Here is a 25,908-nt window from a genome sequence, read left to right as displayed (position 1 = left end):
TTCAGAAAAGCTCGAAATTATACATTAATGTCAGATATGAAATTAATAAAGAAACTTCTCTAAGCAGTATATTAAGAATTCGTTCATAAAACAAAGAAGTTTTAATTCTACTTCTAAAAATTCTCAAAGGAATCTAGAAAATACTGTATCCATCATGGCTCCCCCAGCTTTACGTCCTGAGAACGCCATTAAGAGAGCTGAAGAGCTTATCTCAGTAGGCGAATCCCAAGCTGCTTTACAATCACTTTATGATTTCATTACAGCCAGAAGAATCCGTTGGGCTGCTCCAGCTTCCGTTGAGCCAATTGTCTTCAAGTTCTTGGAATTAGGTGTTGAATTGAAGAAAGGGAAGATGTTGAAAGATGGTCTTCATCAATATAAAAAGTTGATCCAAGGTACTCCAGAAGGTTTAGTTTCTGTTGGTGCTGTTGCACGTAAATACGTCGATGTTGTTGAGATCAAGATGGCTGCTGAACAAGCCAAAGAAGATAAAAAAATTGAAGTCGATGATGATTTAGAAGGTGGTGTTACTCCTGAAAATTTGCTGATCTCTGCATCTGAAGAAGATCAATCAGTTGGTGGGTTTAATGACGAAGCTATCACTTCATGGACCAAGTTTACTTGGGAAGCTTATCGTTCTGTTTTGGATCTTTTGAGAAATAATTCCCACTTAGAAATCACTTACTCAGGTGTTGTTAGCAGAACTATGCAATTTTGTTTAAAACATAACCGTAAGAATGAATTCAAGAGATTAGCTGAAATGTTACGTCAACATTTAGACGCTGCTAACTATCAACAAAACAAAAGTGGTAGCAATATTATTGACTTGAACGATTCTGCTACTTTACAACGTTACTTAGATCAACGTTTCAACCAAGTTACAGTTTCTGTTAAATTAGAATTATGGCACGAAGCTTTCAGATCCGTTGAAGATGTTTATCATTTAATGAAGATGTCCAAGGCTCCTCCAAAAAAATCTGTTTTGGCCAAATACTATGAAAATCTTGTTAAAATTTTCTTCGTTTCAGGCGACCAATTGTTACATACTACCGCATGGAAGAAATTCTATCAAATCTACTCTACCAATCCGAACGCTACTGAAGATGACTTCAAGACATATGCCTCTACCATCTTACTCTCTGCCCTATCTATTAAATTAGATGAGGTTCCATCTGTCGGATATGATTCTCAACAACGTCTCTACCGTTTACTAGGCCTAGAATCTAAGCCTACTAGGAAAGAAGTCATTGCTTCTATTTTAGAAAGTGACATTGGTAGTCATGTTGATCCAACAGTCAAGCAATTTTACGAATTATTAGAAATCAATTACAACGTTGGTACTATCAAGGAAGATTTAGCCAAGTTATTGCCTCAACTAGAATCTAAACCATATTTCAAACAATATGTTCAATCTTTGAGGGATATTCTTGTTAGAAAAATCTTTGTTAGCGCTTCAACTGCATATACTACTGTGAAGATTGACGAATTATATGAATTAGCTACTCTACCAGCTCCTTTCGATTTAACTTACTGGAATCTCGAAAGAGCATTATTGGAAGCTGCTATTGATGATTATGTTTCCTTTTCTATTGACTATGCTACCTCTTCAATTACTTTCGTTAAAGATCCATTGGAAGTCTTTTCAGTTGCTGCTGAACCAGAACGTGTCGAAGAAGAAGAGCAACAAGAAGAAGCTGAAACTGAAGAAGGAGAAGAAATTGAACCAGCTGAAGTAGAAGCTGAAGCTGAAGTTGAACCAGAACAACCTGTTGTTACCCGTAACAGTTATATCCGTAACAGATTAGCTGAATTATCTGACTTGTTACATGAAGTTGAAAGTTTCAATGAAATGTCATATATGGAAAAGGTCAAACTAGCTCGTGAAAATTTGATTAAACAAAATAGAGATACCATTGAAAGAATTAAATCATCTGCTGAAGAACGTGCTAAGAAATCACACGAACAAAAGAAGAAATATATGGAATCTGCTGCTATGTATGCTGAACAAAATGCTGAATTGAAAACTCAACGTATTATGGAAGAAAGAGCCGCCATGGAAGCTAAATTGGAAGAAGAAGCTCATCGTCGTTTGGTTGAAAAGAAGAAGCGTGAACTTGAAAATTTAAAGGCAGCAGAAGTCAAAAAATTCATTGATGAAGTTAACGAAAAGGGTCATGTTTACATTGATCCAAATGAAGTTAAGGGTTTAGAATTGAAACAATTGAGAGATTTAGTTGTTGGTCAATTGTCAAAGGGTAAAGAAGAATTGGAGGAACGTATGAATTTTGCTATCAAGAAATTAGATTACACTGAAAGAGCTATCAGAAAGACTGAACTACCTATCTTACAAAAGGAAGCTGATGCTATGAGGGATGCTGATCTTGTCAAATATGATGCTATGAAAAAGAAGATTGTTGATGCTGCTAAAGCTGAACATGATGCTAAATTGCAAGATCATGAACGTTTAGTTCAAGTTTACGATGACTATACTGCCTTGAAGGAACGTTTAGTTTCTGCTAATGATGAGAAGATGCGTTCAATCCGTGAGGAAAAGCAAAATCAACTTGAAGCTGCGAAGAAGGCCAGAATTGAGGAAGTACGTAAACAACGTTACGAAGAAGCCGTTGCTAAACGTAAGATTGATATTGAAAATGCTGCAAGAGCCAAACATCAAGCCCAACAAGATGAAATTCTACGTAAACAAAGAGAAATTGAAGAAAAACTTGCACGCAAAGATGCTCAATCTGCTCCAATTGCCGCCAGTGCTCCAGTTGTTGCTAGCGGTGAATCTAAACCAATGTCTTTTGCTGAAAAATTGAGAGCCAAGAAAGAAGCTCAAAGAGCTGCAGGCGGTGAAAGTCCCTCAGTTCCATCACCATCTCCAGCTCCTGTTTCTTCTCCTGTTCCAGCTGCTGCTCCAGTTGCAAGTTCTCCAGCACCAACTAAATCAGCTCCAAAGACCAAGGCTGATCTTGATGAAATTGCACGTAAGCAAAGAGAAATGGAGGAAGCTATTGAAAAGAAACTATCTGGTGGTAGATCTCCTGCTCCAACCCCAGCAGCTCAAACCAGTTCGGCCAGTCCTACTCCAACTGCTGATTCAGGTAAATTATCTTTTGCTGAAAAGATGAAGTTAAGAAGAGCTGGTAAGAAATAATATGGTTATTAGTACTCTACATACTATTTAAGACTCAAGCATAATGTTTTTTACCATTTGTACATAACATATATCCACTGTAATAAAAATATAACCATTTCAAAAAACGGCACCTATTCGATTATATATTCAATGATTGAGATATAGATTGGTGGTTGGTTTTTTTGGTGTTATCCACAATGGTTTTTTCTTATAGGTGGTACAAATAAACACCTATATACGAGCACTAATAGTGCAAAGTGGTTTACAGAGACAAAGGAATTGAAGAAAAGAAGTATTTCATTTTAGAATCATTATAACGATATTATATATATATATATATATACTCTTATTTAACTAAAATGGTAGATATATTTTTACATATTTAAGAGGAAGGGAATCTATTAAGGATAAATAAAACAATATTTGGACATATAGTCGTGAAGGGAGAATTTTGCTTCATACTTACAATAAGGCAACAAACACAGCTGCAACAGCACCCATGAAAGAAGTAGCTGGGACATATTGAGCAATAGCAGCGTTGGAAGAAGAAGTACCGTTAGTAGAAGATGTTGCAGTAGATGATGAACTGGATTCAGAAGAAGTAGAGGTAGCCTTAGAGTTCTTAGAAGAGGATATCTTTGAAGAAGCCTTAGAGGAACTAGAGGAGACAGCGCCGTTCTTACAAACAAAAGAATCACCTTGAATGACACCTTTAGATTGTAGTTTCTTCAAAGCGGAACATGAGAAGTTACCAGATTTAGTTTCAAAATCACCACCACCTCTGACAGATTTCAAAGAGGAAAGATCTAAAGCGGTGAAGTTACCAGTGACGACGATAGCACCACCGACAGTTGCTAAGTTCTTAAGACCATTAATGATTTTCAAATCGGTGTTGTTAGCAACGACTAGACCACCACCAACGGAGGTTAAGTTACTACATTTCAAAGTAGTTAATTCATCATTTGAAACGACACTGAAAGTTTGACCGACAGTAGTCAATTTAGATAAATCGATGGATTCAATAGAGTTGTTAATGAAACCTAGAGAAGCGTTAACTTTTTGTAATTTAGCAAAGGAGGCCTTTTGAACATCTCTTAAAGTAATGTTATTAGCCCAGACCAATTTATCGAAAGTGACATTTGCTTCATCACCGTTGAAAGAAAATTGTAAAGAATCAGAAATGGATTCCAAAGCAGATTCAAAAGAGGTCAAATATCTGTTATTGTTAATGTTGATGACACTACATTTTTTCAAAGTTGAGAAACCATCGACAGATTCTAAAGTAGTATCAGAGATTAAGATATCATCAGCGTTTTGTAAGTTAGAAGAGAAAGTAGTAATAGCTGGTAAAGTTTGTAACGTAATAGATCCAACTTGAGCTAAAGAACCGAAGGAGGCAGAATCTAGAATGGTTAAACCTTCTAGAGTTAAGGCACCGGTGATTTTCTGTATAGAATCAGCAGAAAAGGCACCTAAAGAAGTAGCGTTGTTGATGGTTAAAGAACCGTCTAATTCTTTAACGTTTGCGATAGCAGCGGAACCTAATTCACCGGTGATGGTTAAGTTACCGACAAGGGTTTCACAACCAGCATACCTGTCTAGATCTGCTTGAGCTGTAGCGGTAGCTTTGGAACCTATACTACAGGAAGATGGGACGGCCGTGGAATTTGCTGCCATGGCAGAGGCAGCCATTAAAGAGGCACCAGCGAAAGCTAATTTATATTGCATTTTATTTTGTGGCTTGGTTGTGGGTTGGGATATTATTAGGTGAAACTAAAAAATATCTTAAACTAGATAAAAAATAATATATGGGTAGTTTCGTGAGATAATCAACGAAGGAAATTGAACGAGTGACTGAGTTATGATTTTTCTGAGGACCTACGTTAGTCTTTAAATGCAACAAAACCAGCTTAATCAAAAAGAGAAAAAAAACGAACAATAATCAAACTTTTCGGAAAAGGAAAGAAACAGCTATTGAGAAAGTTTAAAGATTATATATGGAACACGTAAAATATCGTCAAGTGATAGATCCCGCGGTCGTGAACGTCGAATATCGAGTATTATGTTTAGTACCGAAAACGGTAATGAGGAAATATACCTGGAAAAGTTTTTCACACCTTTTCTTCGAGAAAATCCCGTAGGCCCACTACTCCTCGAGGAAAGTTCGCGTCGTTATTGTTTACACCACAAACGATCTGCTTTCAGAAGCAGAAACAGCCGAAGGAAGCTGAGAAGAGCTGACGCGCGAGAATGCCTCGAGGAAAAACAGAAACAGAAACAGAGACGGAAACAAAACAAAACAAAACAAAACAAAACAAAAAACATTCGAAACGAGACGAGAAATCATATATTTTCAATCGTATGAAGTGAGAGCAGAAATTAGGGTAGCGTTTCTGGATGAATTCTTTGTTAGGGCTTTATGCTGTAAAAGGTTCACACCCTAGGCCTGACCTCCCCCTCTAAAACTATTAGCGCCGTCAATTTACCCCGCCCACCCCCAACTCTCCTCTACACAGTGAAGAATCCAGTATTCGGAGTCCACCTTATTAATGGAGTAACAAAGCCTCTACGTCCATACGTATATACTGCAAACAGGAACAACAATGCTATTGACCTCTGATTTCAGCAACTGTGTAGATATGGTACTGAATGAAGTGGAGAATATACGTCTGCCTATTGGCATATTCTCTATTGTCGAATGCAATGGGGAAAAAAAATATACTAGGTACTAACTAATTAATACGTTTATATAAGTAGATAGCAGGATTCTGACAAATTAAGATATGAACATAATTCATTTGCTAATTTCATTCTCAAGGTTCTAAGTGCATATCACTAAACTTTAAACATTTATTAACCACATATATACCTACACATACGCGTACACGTACACAACACCAAAATCAGAAATACTATGGATAAAACAAATAAAACATCTGCGGCAAACCTACTTTTAAGACAGTATCGGGAACTTACAGATCCGAAAAGGGCCATTCCTTCATTCCATATTGAATTGGAAAATGACTCTAATATATTCGTTTGGCATATTGGTTTCATAATTCTCAACGAAGATTCCATATATAACGGTGGATATTTCAAATCAGAAATGAAATTCCCATCAAATTTCCCATATTCTCCTCCACATTTCAAATTCGTACCACCAATATATCATCCAAACGTTTATAAAGATGGTAAATTATGCATATCAATATTACATCAAAGTGGTGATTCTATGACAAGTGAGCCAGATAATGAAACGTGGTCTCCCGTACAAAGTGTAGAGAGCGTTCTCATTTCCATTATTTCGTTATTGGAAGATCCAAATATTTCATCACCAGCTAATGTGGATGCTTCCGTAGAGTACAGGAAGAATTTTCAAGAATATAAAAGGAAAGTCAGATTACAAGTGGAAAGATCTAAACAAGATATACCTGAAGGTTTCATAATGCCCACATCTACGTCGTCTGCTTATGTTTCAAAGAAAAATGATTATTTGATGCAGAAATTGAATGAAAAGGAAAATGAAATACTTACATCTGATTTGACTGATGATTTCTGGAACGAAGAAAAGGAACTAGATAGTTTGGATGATAGCGAATACGAAGAAGAACCATTATTGTTCGAAGAAGATTGACATTACGAGAAATAGGAGTCGAAAAAAAAGAAAAAACACCTATAAAAATATTTTCCGAACATAAATAATAGTCATGCATTTATTAATTAGTCCCAATGATACCTTCTGTATTATAAACTTCACTCCTGGAAGTGTTTCCTCTAGATAAATAATCTTCTATTTGAGTTTCTATTGTTCCTATTTTAACAGGGCACGTGCCATAAATAACTGGAATTTCTAAATCTGATTTCAAGGTGTTTCAACTACCTTAGTCTACAACGCTTTAAGTAAGAATGCGTAAGAAACTACTGCGGTATATCTTATCTGAAAACTATAATCTAAGTTAGTGTGAATTGCTTCAATTAAAAGGAGCTCTTCAATTTCATAAAAAGCAAAACAATCTCGAAGGCCCTTTTCGAGACTTTCACCATGATACATGCAGATAACATAAGGCAAGTCCTAGAGGCTACACTAAAACCTATAAAGATAAGGACTCTCCCCATTGAAACACCTTGTTTGAAATCCTCCTTACTACTGTCGGCTCTTAATGGAGCAATAATGGCATATGCAAATGCCGATACAGATAGCGGAGCTATTTTTAAAGATGATGAAGATGATACCCAGGATACGGACGAAGAAACTCAAAATACAACAAGCCAAGCCACTACAATGAATAATTTGAAAATGATGAGCTTGTTGATTAAAGATAAATGGTCTGAAGATGAAAAGAATCCAGAGGCGCAAACGACTAATTCTTGTTACATTTATGATCTTAAAGAGAAACAGAATAAGGATGAAAATATCACAGACCAACAAGAGAAAGTTGAACAACACCAAACAACGGATGGCGGTTCTAGTTTACAAAAACCTACTCCTTTACCTACCGTTGAAGGTAATGTTAATGATAAGAGTAGTTCAATTAGAATATATACGTATGCTGTGGAAGATCTACATGCTTGTGTGACAGAAATTCCACGAAGCGATCTACTACTGTTGTTCATAGCAGATAATTCATATCCGTATGGTTTACTAGTTCTCAAAATGAAAGCTTTGGTTTCTGCAGTTACAGATTTATATGGTTATAAATTGGGATAAACATTGTACTAAATCTTATTACATTCCCCCTAGGGTAACAACAGCGCAGATAAAAGACAGAGGCATTAACATGTACATTTTTTTTCTATGTATATTTTGTGTAGCATGTGAAGTTAATTATTTTTTAGCACTAAATAATACAGGCAATCATCCTTTAGTTGCATATGTATCTCATGGTTACCATCTGCTGTTTACGTAACGTAACGTTGACGCGCCTCCGGTGCAGCTAGAAACTTTGCATCAGAAGAAGTTGTAGAAACGCGTACGTAAACCAGAAATTTTTCAAGATTGTTGTCAAGTAACATTGTACTTTCATTGAATGTATATTATGGTCAGCCTTTCTCTCATAAGAGGAGAAAAGGAAAGAAGAACGCAAACTGTCAGTCAGTTGGTAGAAAATGTCAGACTCTGAAGATGATTCTCTTTATGAAAGAGCACAACTATCTTCTATAACCATTGTAGACTTAAGTTCAGAAAATTTAGTCCATGATGACCAAGGTTGCCCTTTGAAACCAATTGGTGAGAACGAAGAGATCACGGTTCCGATTCCTAAAAGACACGTGTGGTCCATATCTGCAAACATAGTTGGGAAGAGACAAATCGATAAGGAACGAGGAGATGGCTTGGACCAGGCGGAAGATGAAAGACCAAGAAAATATTCTCGCCAGATATCAGGTGCAGTGATAAAAGATCCAATACATTGTTGTAACGATATATTGACTAGGAGCAATCCACAAACAAAAGAAGAAGAACTTTTACTTTGGCAGTTAAAATGGAAGAAAATTCTAAAAGAAGAGACAGTAATTTATTTTGATACTAAGTACCCAACTTCGAGCATGAACCGTTCAATAAAAATGAAATTAGATAAAAAGAAAAATATGCTGAAAAATAAGTTCCTATGCTTGAATACAAAAATAATGCCTTATTTCGATAATACAGTGACACTTATTTTGTCGGAACGTCCCTTTTCTGCTATGCCTGAGCTCTTCCAGGCCTTTGAAAACAGAAGTATAAAAGTTTGGGATTATGAAAAGGCATTAAGATTCTTTCAAAAATTAGAGATTGATGTAAGTTATGTGATGTCTTTTAACTTTAAGGGTGTGCCCCTTGGAAGGGATAATAGTGATTCAAAAAGTGAGATTTTCTATTTGAGAGAATTTCGCCCTTATCTCTATATATATGACTTCCAACAAATCTGGGCTCCGTTGGTGAAAGTGGAATGGGACCCAAAACATTTCTCTAACATGAATGCCTTGCCATATCCAACACTAAAATATGGAACATATGGAAGTTGTCCATTCGTAGATGATGGGAGAAATAATCGACACGCTGTCATGTGGATCGTTAGAAGATATGAAAGAGATATGAATAAGAAGAAATATGCTATGAGACTGCGGCAGTTATATTGTAACCGTGCGAAACCTCTAAAGGTTTCAAGTATTCCTCCAATTATCCCTCATACAACAATGGATTCTAAAAAATGTGTGGAAAGACTGCGAAAAGAGCGTGACGTTTTGACATTGGCAAAAAAACATCAAGAACAGAATAATACTTCCTTATCAGACGTGTATTTTGACAGCAACTTAGTGAGAGGAATTAATGAGTTGTCTATTCCAGACCAGCATTTTGCAGAGATTATCGGCGAACACCATGCAAGTGGTTTTTCGAATGCTAATACAAATACATGTAATAAGAAAATAGGAATGGATACTGAAACCCCAATACAAGCGCAAGCGTCTTCACAAAAGGCCAGCCTTCGTTTGCAGCATGAAGAGTTTTACGCCCGGATAGACTCCCTCATTGAACTAGTTCGGAGACGATGCCGTTAAACAAAATTTAACAATAATATTATATTGAAGTATTCAACTTGAAAACTATAACAACAAAAAACGTAGTAGCAAAAATAAATATGTTGGTTCTATTAGTACTTATAGTATACTTATTACTTATTAATTATTTAGTCTAGCTTACAAGTATGCGCCTGTATAAAATTATATGTAGCTAGTATGCAAAGTGGAGGTATATTCGTATCAAGGTATCCCATTAACGAGTTGTGATATCGGGCATTTTCTTAATTAATCGAAGTAAGCCATTAGAATCGGATTCTTCGCTTGACGATAGTTCTTGTTCTTCGTTTCTTTTCGAGCCGAAAAGCTGCTTCGAAGTAGGCTTTTCTGCACTTATTTCACCGTTTGGTAAAATATATGCACCTGAGTTAAGTTTGAAATGAAGCTTGTAATGTCTCAACATATTTGATTTTGCATTAAAAGATTTACGGCATTCTTCATAAGGACACACGTAGGGTTTATTTCCAGTGTGAATATTCATGTGTGTGTTCAATGAAGATGGTCTCTTAAATCTTTTATTACAGTGCTTACATCCATACTTTGCAATTTCCTCCGATATGGAAGGACCGCTGTTATATCTTAAATTACTTCTTTTAGATCTATGTATCGTTGGATTAGCCAGCCTAGGGACTTCTTCCATTTGGGGTAGCATATCTTGTAATAAAGGTTCTGAATGCAGTTGTAATAATCCCGGCCTTATTTTCGACATAGATGTATAGTTAGCTACGGTATTTGAAAAAGGGTCATTAGAAAAATTGGTGGACGCCTCATTCGTTGGGACTTTAAATGCTAAAGAGGGTTCATTTGATATCCCTGATAAAGGTGAGTTTATTAGAGAAGAATCTGGACTTGGGTAGTCAGACTTACCAACAAAAGAACCGGAGAATGGCAGAGCAGAATCAGTGAACCGTCTGTATAATGACGGTCTTATATTATTTTCTTCTTGCATCGGTGTTGAAACGGATTCCTCCCACTCGGCGGGTAAACTTAAGTTATCTTCCAATTTAGTGTACGCTTCCTTGTACGAATCGAATTTCGGAATAGTTGGTAACTTGGTAGAAAGTAAGTTACTTTGCTCTCCATCTCCAGTTATATTATTTGAAGATAAGCTATTCGGTGAACGATAAGATTTACCATGTATGGTTGCCTGTTTGAAAAATGAAGGTGAGTATGAACCTTTTACCATGAATTGAGCTGGCGATGAGTAATATTGCATGGTACTATCTTGGGTAAAAGTTGAAACATATTCCTCAAAGGGAGGATATGTACCCCCTTCAAATTCCTGGTTGTTCTCATTAATATATTGCATGTTTGAATATTTTAGCGATAAAAATTTTTTATAATATTTTCTTATACTTTTTGTTTACGTTTTACTACTTATAATGTTAAAGGAAAGTTTTCAAAGGTTGGACAGTGCCTGGATTCCAAACACAATGAGGAAAGGCCACCTTATTTATATAAGTTCGAGACTCAAAGTTGGACCTTTCTTACTCCAGAATTTATCACCTAAATCTACGTACACGATTCGAGAACAATCCCTACGTCCATTCTGTAGACTTATCGTCACTACTTCAATTACCAGAAATGAAAAATTAACAGAGACAAAGGGTCCGTTTTCTATCTTGGTCGAAGTACATCTTACGTAACATTATGGTTTAATCTCAGAGATAGCTTCGTACAGAAATCAAGCTCGAGATTCTGTATATTGAGGGAGTTAACGTAATTTGGCCATTAACTCGAACCGGCCAGATGTACCTGCGATGATATATTGTTTAAAATATTCTTTTTTATGCAGGAAAGGTGCATATGCAAGTTCGATTGTTTCCTTCCTTTTCTCTGCGCAGCCTCCCTTAGCTTTCCTGACAAATAGAAAAGAAAGAAATTCTTGCAGATTTGTTTTAGGCACTGTACAGTGTACAGTATACACTGTACGTTCAAATAGAAGAGAGGGGATACGTCCTTGTGGAAAAAGCCTACGTAGTGGTAGTTTGGTACGACTTTATTTGCCATGCATAAAAGTTTCTGCCCAATGCTCTTAACTCACACTTGTAAAGATCATCCCTCCCCTTTGCGGCAAGGTTTCATAACGCACACAGTAACCAAAGACACTATCAGTGTAAAAAAAACTGTACAAAAAATACATAGGGTTCTTTTATTTTCGCCCGCATATAGAAATGTGGCTCTGGACTCTGGCCTAAAACAGGGTTATGTAAGAATTTATTGTAAACACAAAGACGCACATATTTTAAAAGGTGCATTATACGTTCTAACGTAATGTTACATATTAATTTTTTACCTACATGTATGGATTACATAGTGCAGCAAGCCTAATCACGAAAGCCCCACTAAATTAAGAACTATTATGTATTTCGATATTTAGTAGTAATAGAATTACTTGAATTTAACATAGTTTTCGTCAGGGTGGAGCTCATTAAAGTCATTATTTGACATTTTATTAAGATCAGCTCAAGCAACTCATGCAAATATATTGTGAGAAGAATGACGCAATGTGCATAAGAAAAACTTGGTGATCTATAATTATATGTCAAACAATCAAACAGAAGTGAAACGATCTACAGACTTTATGCAGAAATTGTTGAACGTCTTTACGTTCTTTTGTTCTTTTGTCTCTGGTATTCCAGAATTAAAAGTGCTCGAAGAATCTTACAAAATAATTTATAATTCAAAAGAACGAAAAATCACATGCGATTTTGTTCGATTCATCGTACTTCTCCGATAAAATATACCATATTATTTCAACAAGTTCTCTGCGTAGATACAGAAGACATAGTAGTGTCACGGAGGTTTCGCTTGTAAAAAAAGTATCATTACTAAGGTCAGCGTAGGTATTATACGAAAACTCTATGATTTAATGCACAATGATGTATAGCTATAGTGATATTTGTTCGCAGAATAATCATTCTATCTACGTAAGTAGCTATGTAGTACCATTAAGATAAAAGATGTGGTAGGCATACTAATTTGAACAAACTGAAGTTATTGCAATGAGTATTTTTGAAGATAACTTCATATATTCCCTCTGCTACAGGTACTGATTGGTGTGTATGTATACGTAAGAATACCACTTCTTTGGATCTGGAACTCCCAAAGTGGTACGTCGATGAAGCCTCGTTATGAAGGTAACCCACTTTCTGATGCCATCCAGTAGAGTCTATCTAGTAACGCTCTCATTCGCTCGGACAGTTTCATTCTATTTTCTCACGGAAATTGGGTGAATAGAGAATTCTAGACCGACTAAGTCTTCGCAGTAAGGGCCTTAAGTGGAATTGAATTTTTATCGAGAATTTTCTTTCCAGAATTTTTTTGTGAGGAAGTATCGGTCCACCACAATATCGTTTTAGCCATTTTTCCTACGTGCCTTTTATAGGAAAATAGGTCCACTAAATAATTGATGATTAATAATCACATGCATCTTTACGTAACATACCTACGGGACGCTGGCGGTTGCTCCTTATGGCTTTCTTCAACTCATTTACAAAGCTATGTATCTCCGAGGGGATCTCATTGATTATTCTTCGAAGCAGGATTGTTGATCAGCAAAAATGTTTTCACATGCGAAACTAATGTTTCGCATGTGTGTTGGATAATGTCTGCGTACGTAAGCAAGCTTTTGTTTTCAGGGTATTCCCCTCAATTCTACGCTCCATACATAACTTTACTATTACATGAAACTGATATGAAGTTGTTCCGTTGCCAGAATGTACGTACGTATATGGAACAAAAAAAATTGACTGAAGAATTTGCTCGTTTGCGTACGTAAAGACGGCGAAGCCATAAAAAATAACATCAGTCCGATAAATTCCCATCAAAAGTATATGAATGATAAGTTTAGGCGCCTTCGCTAAAATTGATGAGAAAATCCTGTTTATGTGTTATGTGCCTTTTTCAACGTATATCGTAAATCGACCTTTATTTAACGCACCAACGTAAACTTATTATGGTACTAAGGCTAATAATATAGATATTACGCATAGGTAATAACAAACAAAATTTAAGTACCATTTTTTTAATTTTTGAGCAGTACCTAGTTTCACAGCACTCTTTCGTAATTAGTCTTTAGGCGAGATTTCGAAAGCGTCCATTCAGTTATAAGTCGTAAGATAGATTGGAGGAGGAAACTTTCTAATTAGAGTAACGTCAAAACTTCAACCCCCTATGAATAAATATCTCTCGAAACGAAGGTGCGACGTACTTGCATTTCAATATTTTTTCTATGTAGAATATAACCCACTTTTAGTTTTTACTCTTAAAGTATATGTGGTTCAGTTGTGGCTATCACATTACATGTTGATCTTGGCAGTAGTGAAAGAGTACCAACTAAAGGGAATATGTTAAGTTGCAAATAGGCCACAGAAAGCTATTACAAAACAGTAATCTTGTGGGATAATATCCAATAATATTAAACTTTAGTTATAACCTATGAAATTTTTTTATAGAACTATTGAATAGTACCCAACCGATCTTCATCTCTAACTTTCGTCTTCAGTCGTTGAGATTTCTACAAACATACATTTTGATGAAAGCCTTGAGAGACCGCAATGAATATAATGAATAAAATAATTTTCATATAAACCTTCAATTAATCGTCTATCTCTTTCCTGAATGTAAGAAATATTCTGATAATCAATGTTAAAATTTCTAATGGAATCAAAATTTTGATAGCCTTCTTTGATGATCTCATCATGTTCAAACCATCCCAAATGAACCCAGTTTGAACAACTAGGGCATAAAACATGCGTTCTTCTGAAACCTCCGTTTAATCTCCTTGAATAATACTTAAATGGCATTGGAATAAAGCTGACAGAAAGAAAAGGTAGCAACGTTCTGGAAAACTTAGGAATATTCAGTTGCTCAATGTATAAAGTAGTATTCTGATTTATTTCTTTGTTTATTAACTTGTAAGGAAGTTTTGCTTTCCCTTCTTGATTTATTTCTGTTATAATTCCGTGTGCCAAAAAAAGATGTCTAAAAAAATGAACACCTTCTATCCAGTTACTCCCCAAACAGAATCTGCACATAACATCCTTCTTACCTTCTTTACTTCTAATATATTTATACGAAACCCAATTCAAAGCGGACTCGTATTTATTGTTGGCTAATGCCGAAGACTCTTTCACATTTGAACAAGCTGATAAGGGGCACTGTATGTTCTTTCTTAACGAATAACCAAGTTCAAACTGTCTCTGTTTGACGAGTTTATGTATCTTGTGGTGTTGAAACGTTCTTGGTAAATAAACAAGACAATTTTTTGAACAAATGGTTGAATCTTTACAAGTTGTATCAACTTTTCTTAATTGAATGTATCTACTATCTTCCCTTTGAATGAGTTGACTATTGTTTTCTTCCTTCTTCTTCAAAGCTTTTTTGGGTGTCTTCCTTCTCAATGTTTCAGCCCCATTAGAAATATTTGTGATATCAAGGAAACTTTTATTCAATGAAAATAAAGATAAGGTTGATTTCGATTCTTCTCTTAATTCTGTACTGTTGGTGTCAATCCAAAAATCGATGTTACTAGCAAAGCAATCTCCATGATTAGCAAAATCTAAACTTCCGTTCATACTTGATTTTTTGTTCCTGTATTATAAGCTTTTTGTTAAAAATAATTGGATATTCATATTCTTGTTCTGAATATATCGAGGCAATCCATATTCTCAATATTAATATTTGTGTCGTCAACTCATAGATGTCGCGCCGTTCTTTACTCGAATACCGTGGAACATCTGACTGTCGAAGTAATAGTATATATGTGGGAGGCTACAAAGAATGTACTACTGAGGTCGTGGTCTCTGCCAAAGCCTTTCAACTCGAGTTGTGATTCCAACGATAGCTTTCCTAAGTGAGGTATGGTGACGGACAACAGCGACCCTGTTGTACAGCCAAAAAAACAAAATTAGCTAGCCCTCCGAGGCACAACATCACTATTCTGTTTCTTGATATTATTTGAAAACACTATTTTTTTCCGACGGTGTAACTTTAGTTAGTTAAATAATATGAACTTTCCCAAAAGGACAGTATGCCTTGTTAAAAGGGCTTATCATCGCTGGATGGTCGCCTTTTGGCTCCCTGTGCTAGGGACTAGGCCACGGTAGACCCTAATGTTTTATAAAAGTTTTCCAATCAAGGTGCAGTTTGAAAATAGGCCCACCCTACACTCAGAAAAGGTCTTCCCATGACCCATCTTGGTTCCAAGAAGTTACGTAGAAGAACATAAAAAATTTGAGACCCCAATACGGACACCCCAAGTCCCCCAAAACTTTTCAACTTCCCCCCAAAAAAATAAGCGAACCTTTCAGGGTTCTTCTAGCCTATTCAAGACGTCCCACTTTGTCAATTTCTCTACGGCTTTTTCTTTAGACTATTTATGAACAACTCATGCATATGCGTTTCCGGTTACAGCTCGGCCCCAGAGAAAGATCTGAGCACAACGGTAAGGACCTTAGTAATCAGCTGCACGACGTTTTAGTTGGCTTTAGTACCGCAGTGTTCTTAATAAGTAGAAGGTAAACTTATATTCATGTATTTGTTCCATTATGTTCATGATATGATTCTCGTTTATATGATTTTCAGAACGCACTGCATCATTCTACCTTCAAAGCTCAAGAATATTCCGATTTATAATCTATTATAATTTATATCCTTTATTGGGGCAACAGACTTTTTCATCCCTATATAGAAACCCCCATTCTTATTAGGCTCTAAAAGAATCATTATATAGTTACTTATATTGACCTTGTCTAGATAAATACTCAATGAAGTTTTAAAACTAATGCTCCAATTCATTCGTAGTAAAAGCCGGTTGATCACAATTCAATTGATCTTTCCATTGTAATCAACCCTTTATTTAAATTAGAGATGGAATAATTTAAAGGAGCATATGTTAGTAACTCATCATAAGCCGGGATCTTTTTCTTATGTTTACCGTTCACTATTGACTCAGAATCGTATTCTCCCCAGTAGCAAATAACTCTCAAGTTTAACGCATTATCATCAATATCGGCTGGCGAATCACTATTCGACTCGTTATCGTTTAAAATTTTTGGATACCATTGAATCCCGATATGATAAAATTTTTTTTCAAAATCAAGTTTATGTAATTGTAATTCATCAATCCCATCTCTCCATCTTATTATCTTATCATCCGTCACATCCGTATTGTTATTTTCATCGGCAAATATTTGTATCTGTTTAACAGGCGAAGATTTGTCTTCTAGTGGGTTAGTAAAGAGAATAGTACATGCCCTGTTTTCGACTACATTTATCAAGACTTCTGCATTTATCGGTTCATATGGTGACTTGTACTTCGAATTCCTGTCATTTTTAAGAACATCAATAGAAAAGAGCTTATCAATTGTGAAATTTGAATTATAGGTATCTATAGGATTTGGTAGTTCTCCGGAATAACTGCATACTTCATTTCCGTCATATTTATCTTCACAATCTACAGCAAGATACTCACGTTTTACACTTGGAAGATCGTGTATAAGAGGCTCCAAAAAGCCTTGCCTTCCAGATATGTGAACAACAGATTCGATGGCTCCATTCGACCACTTTAAATCCTGTGAGAATCTAACCTTTAACGGTGCCTCGATAGTAAATGGTGATGAAAAAAATATTTGTATGGCTCCAATAGAGAACGTCAAAAACAATGCAATAGCGGTAACAACATTAAATTTGTAAACAAACGGGATTACCGGCAGCACTACTAAAATACCTCCTAATAATGATATGTTGAGGACGTCAGATGTTGATTTTAAACTCTCTTGGCTTGTTTGATTCAAAGCATCAAGAATTAAGTCAAAACTATTAAACATTATGAAAATGCCAATCGGGACCGTCAGTAAGAACTGAAGGGCCCAACTATAATTGGTCGGTTTCTTGGGGATTGTATTCACTTCTTTCACAGGATAGTGTGCGTTAGTCTCCAATAATGGAGCTCTCTCATCTGGCTCAAAGGCAGGAATTGTTTGGTTGGCAGTATGTGGAGATGAATTATCCGAATTAGTAGGTGAAGCTCTTTCTACATCAGAAGTATAAGCACCTGCAGCCTCTAGTTCACCATCATGTAGTTCTTGGTTACTACTTCCGGAAACTCCATCCACTTCTCTGGAAAAGAATACTTTGGGTGTTTGTTTAAGCGACTTAGCAAAATAATCGAATAATATGCCCATAAGGATGCAAACGTAAAGAATTGTGAATGGATATATCCCAGTGTCCCGGTATTCATTTTTATGCATCCTATAGGTAAGAGACAACAAAAGAACCCATAAAATTGATAAAATTTCGCCTAATGCTATTCTCTTAAAATCACTCGAAGGTGAGAGCGTTTCAAATAGAGTTAATAGCAAGTAGTTTATAAATAAAAACTCAGCACCAAAAGTTATTAGCGGAGAGAGGTGGTTCCTCGAAGAGATGAAAGGGTTAATTTGAAAGAGAGCAGATTCAGTTATCTTGAGGATAATACACGTTATCGCTAAAGAAAATGGGAGTCTGACAGCCAACAATAGCGAGACTCGATTGGTACTACTATTTTTACGTGACCGTAGCAGCTGCAGTACAAGAATGATAACTGGTGCTGCTACTAGTAAAATGCAATTCAGTGCAAATAATGACTTAGAATTAATAACAAAGAAGTTGTAGCCAACAATATCGAAATAAATTGCTGGAGTATAAGCATGAGGATCTTCATTGTTAAATGCTACATAATTTGAAAGTTGAAGTGAGGTATGTAGCATATGCCAAAGAGCTTCTCTTGAGGTGTATGATATTGAATCATTCACAGTATGATACAAGGCACGGGGTTTGTAAAAAGCGATATCCCATCCTCTTAATCCATTTTCTTCGTAAACTTTGTAGTCCGTTTCACTATGAATGTAACGGTTATAAAACCCCTGCTGATAAACCGAATTCCCAAAGGGCTGTTTTAGAACTGCTTCTTTATACATTTGAGCTGTAGATACATCGGAAGTTCTAAATAGGACCGCTTTTCCCCCAACACCCGTTCCTTCAAGATTCAGAAAATAATGGACCAGTTTTGACCATGGGTGCTCGAAGAACACTGACGCTCCAAGGAGACCGAATTCCTCATTATTATTAAAATTAAATATTAAAGTTCTTTCAGGTTGTTTTTGGCAAAAATATTCTAGTAGAGCTAACAATGATGCAATCCCCTTCCCATCATCAGTTGCTCCTGTACTTGTAGGCACTGAATCGAAATGAGAAGATAGTAGTAAGCCTGGTAGTGCCTTGTCCTTCCCTTCTAATTTTACGATAATGTTCGAGGATTGAAAATATATTACTCTAGTCCTTGTAGATGATAAATTAAACACATCAGGTTGTCTGAAAAATGTATCGGTTTGTGTTTCATAATCATCGGAGATGTTAGCATATTCAATTTTTTGAGTGATTTTCATTGCCCTCTCCAAAATATAATCATGAACTCTGTCATTATCTCGTGAAGTATATGGATGTGGCTTAAGAGTTATATTCTGCAAATCTGACCATGCCGTTTGGAGTAAGCGCTGGTGAACCTTTTCTGATTGAGAGGGCAGCGTGTACTTATATCGCGTTTGATCATAAACATAGAGAAGAAAAATTCCACAAATTGTTATTTGAAAAAGGAAGCTTACATTTGTTTTCCTGAATCTAAAAATTGACTTCAAAGTTGGCATCGAGTTATGAGATGATTGCATAAGACGAAGGCGTACTCCTTTTTGTCTGCTCTACAGCCTATGATAGAATTACTTGACGATAATAGGACTGTGATTAAGGTATTTTATGTCTATTAAATTATTTAATCTATAGAGTATTTAACAAAGGCTAACCAAAATGTAATATCTATAGTGGGACACCAGATAATAACCAGTATAGTTCATATGTTCTAACATAGACTTCTAGATTTCAGCGCTTGCATACTTAGAACTAGGGGGTCAGTAAAGGCTAGGGTATCGATATCTAACCCTGGTTTGAAAATCTACCCTATATTTGAAGACAGAATTTCCCTCCACTTCAATAACAAAGGTTTGTTTTTACAACATTGGACTAAGTTATATGACTATTAACGACCAGCGGTAAAAGAACAAATAGGTGTGTGTTGAGTATTAATATAATTAATGTTTAACTTGTGCTAAATATCCCATGTCGACGGCTCGATGTTATCCGTTGAATGTTAATAGTAACTCTAAAAAAATGTAGAAAGAGACGTTGCTAAACATGTTAATCAATATAAAATGGAAAGAAAATGCTAGCGTAATATATATTTTCAGCAAGAATAAAAGAAATCCAGACGAATGTGAATTATCGAATACCTCTGGTAGCTCGACTATTTTGGAAAAATAGTTTGCAAGTAGAAACGGGGACTATTGATACATCGTATCAATGCGTAAATCACTTAGGCCATAGATATGGTAATAAAAATAGTTGAAAAAAAGAGCTCTATATATTCCTGACAAAAAAATCACATGACGTCACTTTCCTCGGGAATTTCGACCTCCCCTGGTTTAATAAGTACATAAGAGACACGACTGTTTGTTGCATCTATAACTTCAGAAACAATGGAATCAAATATGTCTGTTTTGGTCGGGTCTATATGTTTGTAACCTGCTAAGACACTTTTCCATTAAAGTTGCCTTTTTTTCTTGTGTAAGCTTGTCCACTTTTTCGATCTCCTCTGATAATTGTTAACGCGTTGGTTCCAAGTGGTGCATTTCTTTCCGTTAGGAGGAACGGAGTCCGGTGCTTCAGTATCATATTGTATCTCATCTCCCAGCCCGTCACAAGTACATATTAAATCATGCGTATTACTTTTTGTGTGATGGTTAATTGAAAATAAATCTCTTAAATCCTGTTTATCAAATAAATCGTCGTTAACATTGGTATTCTCAATCGAGGAATCAAGGAACTTTTGGCTAAGGTTATGCTTCATTAACTGTCTCTGTAGGATTTTTTCATCGATGCACCCGGTAGTGATAAGTCTATAAATATAGCATGGCCTCTTTTGTCCATCTCTGTGAATCCTAGACATTGCTTGTAAATCAATAGATGGGTTCCAATCATTATCGAAAAGAACTAATCTGGATGCGCCAACTAAATTTAGACCTACTCCACCAGATTTCGCACTTAGGAGAAATGCAAAAGTGGACGGATTCCTATTGAAAGACATAACGATTGAGTCTCGTTGTTTCGGTAAAGTTGACCCATCTAATCTACAAAATATCATTTGCTCTGACAGAAGTAAATTTTCAATGATGTCTAATGTTTGCGTATAGTTGGATACAATAACAATTTTCTCTTCGGGACAATTAGTTCTAAGATGCTTCAATAATGACATTAATACCATTAGCTTTCCAGAGTTTAAAACATTAAAATTTGCTCGTTGATACTGAGAATGGTCTATTTTTGATGTGAAGTAACTATCATTCTTTATCAAGGAAGGTGAATTGCATATTTTTTTGAGAAGAGTTATTAATCCTAGAGTAGAGTTGAATGACGCAGTATTGAAATCTAGTTTCGCACCCCGTATTGCATTGTCAAAAGCTTGCAATTGAGTTTCCGTCGGTTTGCAGAATAATATAATATCTGTCCTGGGTGGAAGATACTCTGTTAAGATAGAATTTGTCCTTCGTAGGGTGAACTGCTTTGTTATCTCGATCATTTCCCTCGACCTTTCTTCTCCGAGTTCTAAAATTTCCTCGTTGTATCTATTTGAAGTATCTCTTGCCCTTGTTATTGGTACCATGTACCTTTTCTTGAAGTAAGGAAAGCTTCCTAATATGCCCGGGTTTATAAAGTCAATTATTGTATAAAATTCATTAAGATCATTTTGAATTGGTGTCCCAGAAAGTAGGATTTTGCGTTTCACATCTAGGTTCTTTAGCACTTGAAGTACTTTTGATGTTCCACTCTTTAATCGATGCCCCTCATCACAAACCAACATGTCAATGAGATTTTTTTGATTGGTTAATTCCGCTGAAACACTAAGTACTTTTTCATAGCCCATAATAAGTACTTGGTAAGTTCTTTGAACTTTAAGAAAGTTTTTTACGGCATTTCTATCCATCTCTGGAGTGTTATTTGAGTTTAAGGTAAGAATACCAATTCGATTTAAATTCAGCCATTTTTTAAATTCTCTTTTCCAATTTCCAATCAAAGTAACTGGACAGATGATCAAGAATTTCTTACAGAGACCACTCAATGGAACTCCGGATTGTGAACATGGGATATTTTTAACAAGTGGCGTCTGTTTATATAATGTCCATATTACAGCTATCGTCATCAACGTTTTACCTAGTCCCATTTCATCAGCTAATAGACAACCATTGATATCGGAATTCTTTTCTAAAATCATACTTTGTTGTGTCGGATCAACCACAGCGGTAGAGGCTTCTACTTGGGATAACCCATTGATACAATCATATATAAATTTTACACCTTCCCTTTGATGTTTCCGTAAAAATTTACTTATTAATGGATCTACAATGACGTCCACATCTGCGTCGATTGATTTATTCATTACGAGTGGATTCTTGATTTTTGTTTGAACGAACACAGGTAAATAGTTTCTCCTCGTCGAATTGGTATCCTGATTTACTGTGGTTGATAACGATGTATGTTCATTTGGTTTAGGAAGAACTGTCTTAAATTTCTTTACAGTTTGGACCGTAAATAGTTGTGTTATTGGGATTTGCGCCTTCGATGTGGAAGGTAACACATTAGATGCTGTTGAGCTCGCTGTAGAAGGGGGGGTAATCGAAGCAGATTCGAAATTATTCTTTAATAAAGTACGTATTTTCGTAATTTCCTTTGTGTCAGTCAACTCATAATCTAATTGAACCTCCCATGATCCTGCCTTATGTATCGTTTCCAGAAGAGGCTCTATTTTACTAACCCTCCCAATTCTAGCACCTGATTCATTATAGAAAATCAGTATACCAGATTGTTTCAACTCTGCATAACCATCCTTATCCCATGTTTTATGTTTTTTCATCGATGGTTTTCTATACATGATGGTGAACAGTTTATTATTGTCTGATTGGTTTGGGAGAGCAGAGGGAGTCTCTGTTAGGGTAGCACAAGTTTTGGTCCTCTTAGTCAATGGGGACGCAGTAATTTGAGTTCTACTGATTGATCTTTTTACTGTTGATGTCTTTGCATTGCCAGTTAATGTCAACTTTCTTGGTGGTTTGAAAGGTTTATTCTCGTATTTAGGTAAATTCATCATCGGACAGCTCCCATATAGTACAGGATAGATAGGTCCTAAAGTATTGGTTGAGAGGGATGTTTAGAAGGAAATTATCCCGACTAGAGTGTTGTTTGTTTCTTTTTTCTTGATTTAATTGTTAACGTATTTTAAAAAAATAAAAGTAAATAAGCGCTGAGGTCTTTACGGCTAAAATTGTCACTCGAGGACATTCGAGAGGTGAATTTAAAGATTAAACAATTTCCTGTCAGAAAATATTCATCTTTTTTATAAGAGATATCTGGTAGTGTCTGCCGTGGAGTTTGGTGTAAAGAAAGTAAAATTCTGTAAATTTGTTTATATTTTCCTTCTTCTACCAAAATATTAAATTACTTCTAGATTTTATCAAAAGTAACAATGTACCAAGTTAAAAGTAAATAAAAAACTGGAAAATATTAAAAGTCTTTACAATCCGTTTTATCTGGGTTTTAATCTCACACAGACACAGTAAAACGATTTCTATCCGAGTAGCAATTAGTGAATGGTAAGAAATGTATGATTGAGAAGAACATTCAATCTGAAGAAAAAGGTGACCTATCCCAGTATAAGTTTCTTAAAGACCAAAGAACACATAGAAATGTGTTGCATGTATTAAAATACCAGTTCTCAAGACTCTTTTTAATTTGTTATTGATTGTTACTTACATACATTATAGACATTGAATATTGTAGAAGATATATGATACGGCGGGAAATTTTATTATTATTTTATTTTTTTTTTTTTTTTTTTGTAATTTTGATGTGTCTGTCATATTGATTACTTTCATAAATTTAAGGGAGCCTCAATAATCAGACAATGGACAAAAAAGTATGGCAGCTCGATCATATATAATACCATCGAACTGCAAGAGGGTGTTTCGAATAAATGTTTTTCTCAAAATAATAGTCATCTCAAAAAATTGGAACGAAAAAGAGGAGTAAGCAAATATGGGCGACATGTTGACTACTACTCCACATAAAGAAACTACACTACAAGAAAACCAAGAAGATGATTCTTTCAAAGAAAATGCAGAAGAAACTGTCAAACATATTTCAATTGAAGAAGCATCGAACGAGACTCTTAATGAAAAACCAGAGGCACATACTCAAAAATGTGAGTATAATCCAATAACTCATTTCAAAAATTTCTTAAACGGTTTTAAAAGACAAAAGCAAAATGAAGAGGGTGCTGACTTAGAAATGCAAGACACCCAACTTTCAAAAACAATCAAGGCTCGTCACTTACTAATGATAAGTTTGGGCACTGGTATTGCTACAGGTTTATTAGTAGGGAATGGTCAAGTTCTCTCTAAAGCTGGTCCAGGTGGTCTGGTCATTGGATATTTTATCTCCTCTGTAATGATTTATTGTATGATTCAGAGTGCTGGAGAACTTGGAATTTGTTACCGTGGATTGGTGGGAAACTTTACAAGATATTCCTCTCTATTAATTGATCCATCATTGGGATTTGCTCTTTCTATCTTATACACTTTCCAATGGTTGACTGTCTTACCTTTACAATTGGTTACTGCTGCTATCACCATTGAATTCTGGACAGATTTAAACCCTGATATATTTGTTGCAATAATATTTATTGTTGTTATTGTTGTAAATCTTTTTGGTGCAAGAGGGTACGCAGAAGCAGAGTTTTTTTGTAATCTATGCAAGATATTAATGATTATTGGGTTTATTATATTATCTATAATCATAATTTCTGGTGGTGCTGGTAATGATGGATACATCGGTGCAAAATATTGGAAAAATCCTGGTGCTTTTGCTAATGGATTCAAAGGTGTATGCACAGTATTCACCTATGCGGCATTTAGTTATGGTGGTATTGAAGTTCTTGTATTGAGCATCGATGAACAAGAAAATCCCATAAAGGTTGTGCCAAATTGTTGCAAAAAAGTGGCTTATAGGATTTTATTCATATATTTGTTGACAACAATTCTGGTTTGTTTTTTAGTCCCTTATACGAGCCCTCAATTACTAGGATCATTGAATAAGGGTGAAAATTCAGGGTCTCATGCATCACCGTTTGTAATTGCAGTTGAGTCTCATGGTGTTAAAGTTGTTCCCCATTTTATTAACGCTGTAATATTAATTTCTGTCATTTCCGTTGCTAATTCATCAGTATATTCTTCAGGAAGACTTTTATTATCCTTAAGCGAACAAGGAACTTTTCCTCAGTTTTTAAACTACATTGACCAAAGAGGACGCCCAATACGTTGTTTTGTAATATCTCTTACATTTGGTTTGATTGGATTTGTTGCTTCGAGCGAGAAAAGACAAGATGTATTCACCTGGTTATTAGCCATATCTGGTCTTTCACAACTCTTCATTTGGTTGGCTATTTGTTTATCTCACATAAGATTTAGAGACGCAATGAAAACCCAAAAGAAATCGATGGATGAAGTTGGTTATAAAGCTCAAACAGGTTATTGGGGATCATGGGTAGCTGTATTAATAGGGTTGTTCAGTTTAGTGACACAATTCTGGGTGGCTATTGCCCCTGTTGACAAGAATGGTAAATTGGACGTTATGAGTTTTTTTCAAAACTATCTAGCTTTCCCTATTGTGTTGGTTGCATATTTTGGACACAAACTTTACTACGGTAATTGGTGCCCTTTAATTCCTCTTTCCAAAATAGATTTAGACTCTCATAGAAAAATATATTCGCCAGAAGAAATTACTGAAATTGAATTACAGACATCTGGTGAGACTATATTTGAAAAGTCAGGAAAAGAAGAGGGGCTTAATGACAATGTCACTAAAGAACACGACAAGAAATCCGTATACTCAAATTAAAGAGCACTTTCCTTGATAATAAACGCCAAGAAAATAATACGTAAGTCAAACAAGAATTATTTCTGTCGTAATTTTTTTATATACACTTTACTTCTGTTTTGAGATTAGTTTTATTTTTCATAGCTTAGGCATTACTAATAATTAATATGTTGTCGAGAAATGGGTAAATAGTG

General features: G+C 35.6%; 10 protein-coding genes across 10 annotated transcripts; 5 read left to right on the top strand and 5 right to left on the bottom strand.

Annotated features, from left to right (window-relative positions):
- Positions 1-154: 154 nt before the first annotated feature.
- On the top strand, positions 155-3,157 carry RPG1 (translation initiation factor eIF3 core subunit a; the record flags this gene model as incomplete). The annotated part of the gene is made up of 1 exon (XM_003668108.1): positions 155-3,157. One exon carries the CDS (start codon positions 155-157, stop codon positions 3,155-3,157), a length of 3,003 nt encoding a protein of 1,000 aa, XP_003668156.1.
- A 444-nt stretch (positions 3,158-3,601) lies between these two features.
- On the bottom strand, positions 3,602-4,867 carry ECM33 (Ecm33p; the record flags this gene model as incomplete). The annotated part of the gene is made up of 1 exon (XM_003668107.1): positions 3,602-4,867. The coding sequence occupies one exon, from the start codon at positions 4,865-4,867 to the stop codon at positions 3,602-3,604; it is 1,266 nt and encodes a 421-aa protein (XP_003668155.1).
- A 1,186-nt stretch (positions 4,868-6,053) lies between these two features.
- On the top strand, positions 6,054-6,773 carry NDAI0A07570 (uncharacterized protein; the record flags this gene model as incomplete). The annotated part of the gene is made up of 1 exon (XM_003668106.1): positions 6,054-6,773. The coding sequence occupies one exon, from the start codon at positions 6,054-6,056 to the stop codon at positions 6,771-6,773; it is 720 nt and encodes a 239-aa protein (XP_003668154.1).
- Positions 6,774-7,181: 408 nt separating this feature from the next.
- Positions 7,182-7,847, top strand: SLM4 (Slm4p; the record flags this gene model as incomplete). The annotated part of the gene is made up of 1 exon (XM_003668105.1): positions 7,182-7,847. The coding sequence occupies one exon, from the start codon at positions 7,182-7,184 to the stop codon at positions 7,845-7,847; it is 666 nt and encodes a 221-aa protein (XP_003668153.1).
- Positions 7,848-8,245: 398 nt separating this feature from the next.
- Positions 8,246-9,676, top strand: NDAI0A07550 (uncharacterized protein; the record flags this gene model as incomplete). Its single annotated transcript, XM_003668104.1, has 1 exon — positions 8,246-9,676. One exon carries the CDS (start codon positions 8,246-8,248, stop codon positions 9,674-9,676), a length of 1,431 nt encoding a protein of 476 aa, XP_003668152.1.
- Positions 9,677-9,890: 214 nt separating this feature from the next.
- Positions 9,891-11,003, bottom strand: NDAI0A07540 (C2H2-type zinc finger protein; the record flags this gene model as incomplete). Its single annotated transcript, XM_003668103.1, has 1 exon — positions 9,891-11,003. One exon carries the CDS (start codon positions 11,001-11,003, stop codon positions 9,891-9,893), a length of 1,113 nt encoding a protein of 370 aa, XP_003668151.1.
- Positions 11,004-14,184: 3,181 nt separating this feature from the next.
- Positions 14,185-15,273, bottom strand: ECM8 (Ecm8p; the record flags this gene model as incomplete). The annotated part of the gene is made up of 1 exon (XM_003668102.1): positions 14,185-15,273. The coding sequence occupies one exon, from the start codon at positions 15,271-15,273 to the stop codon at positions 14,185-14,187; it is 1,089 nt and encodes a 362-aa protein (XP_003668150.1).
- Positions 15,274-16,515: 1,242 nt separating this feature from the next.
- On the bottom strand, positions 16,516-19,404 carry PFF1 (Pff1p; the record flags this gene model as incomplete). The annotated part of the gene is made up of 1 exon (XM_003668101.1): positions 16,516-19,404. The coding sequence occupies one exon, from the start codon at positions 19,402-19,404 to the stop codon at positions 16,516-16,518; it is 2,889 nt and encodes a 962-aa protein (XP_003668149.1).
- Positions 19,405-20,330: 926 nt separating this feature from the next.
- Positions 20,331-22,931, bottom strand: RDH54 (DNA-dependent ATPase RDH54; the record flags this gene model as incomplete). Its single annotated transcript, XM_003668100.1, has 1 exon — positions 20,331-22,931. One exon carries the CDS (start codon positions 22,929-22,931, stop codon positions 20,331-20,333), a length of 2,601 nt encoding a protein of 866 aa, XP_003668148.1.
- Positions 22,932-23,875: 944 nt separating this feature from the next.
- TAT1 (amino acid transporter TAT1) lies at positions 23,876-25,735 on the top strand (the record flags this gene model as incomplete). The annotated part of the gene is made up of 1 exon (XM_003668099.1): positions 23,876-25,735. The coding sequence occupies one exon, from the start codon at positions 23,876-23,878 to the stop codon at positions 25,733-25,735; it is 1,860 nt and encodes a 619-aa protein (XP_003668147.1).
- Between the last annotated feature and the right edge of the window lie 173 nt (positions 25,736-25,908).

The sequence above is a fragment of the Naumovozyma dairenensis genome, chromosome 1 (genome assembly GCF_000227115.2).
Source record: "Naumovozyma dairenensis CBS 421 chromosome 1, complete genome".
NCBI lineage: Eukaryota > Fungi > Ascomycota > Saccharomycetes > Saccharomycetales > Saccharomycetaceae > Naumovozyma > Naumovozyma dairenensis.
Note: the sequence above shows the minus strand (reverse complement) of the source record. Positions and strands in the feature narration are given on the sequence as shown.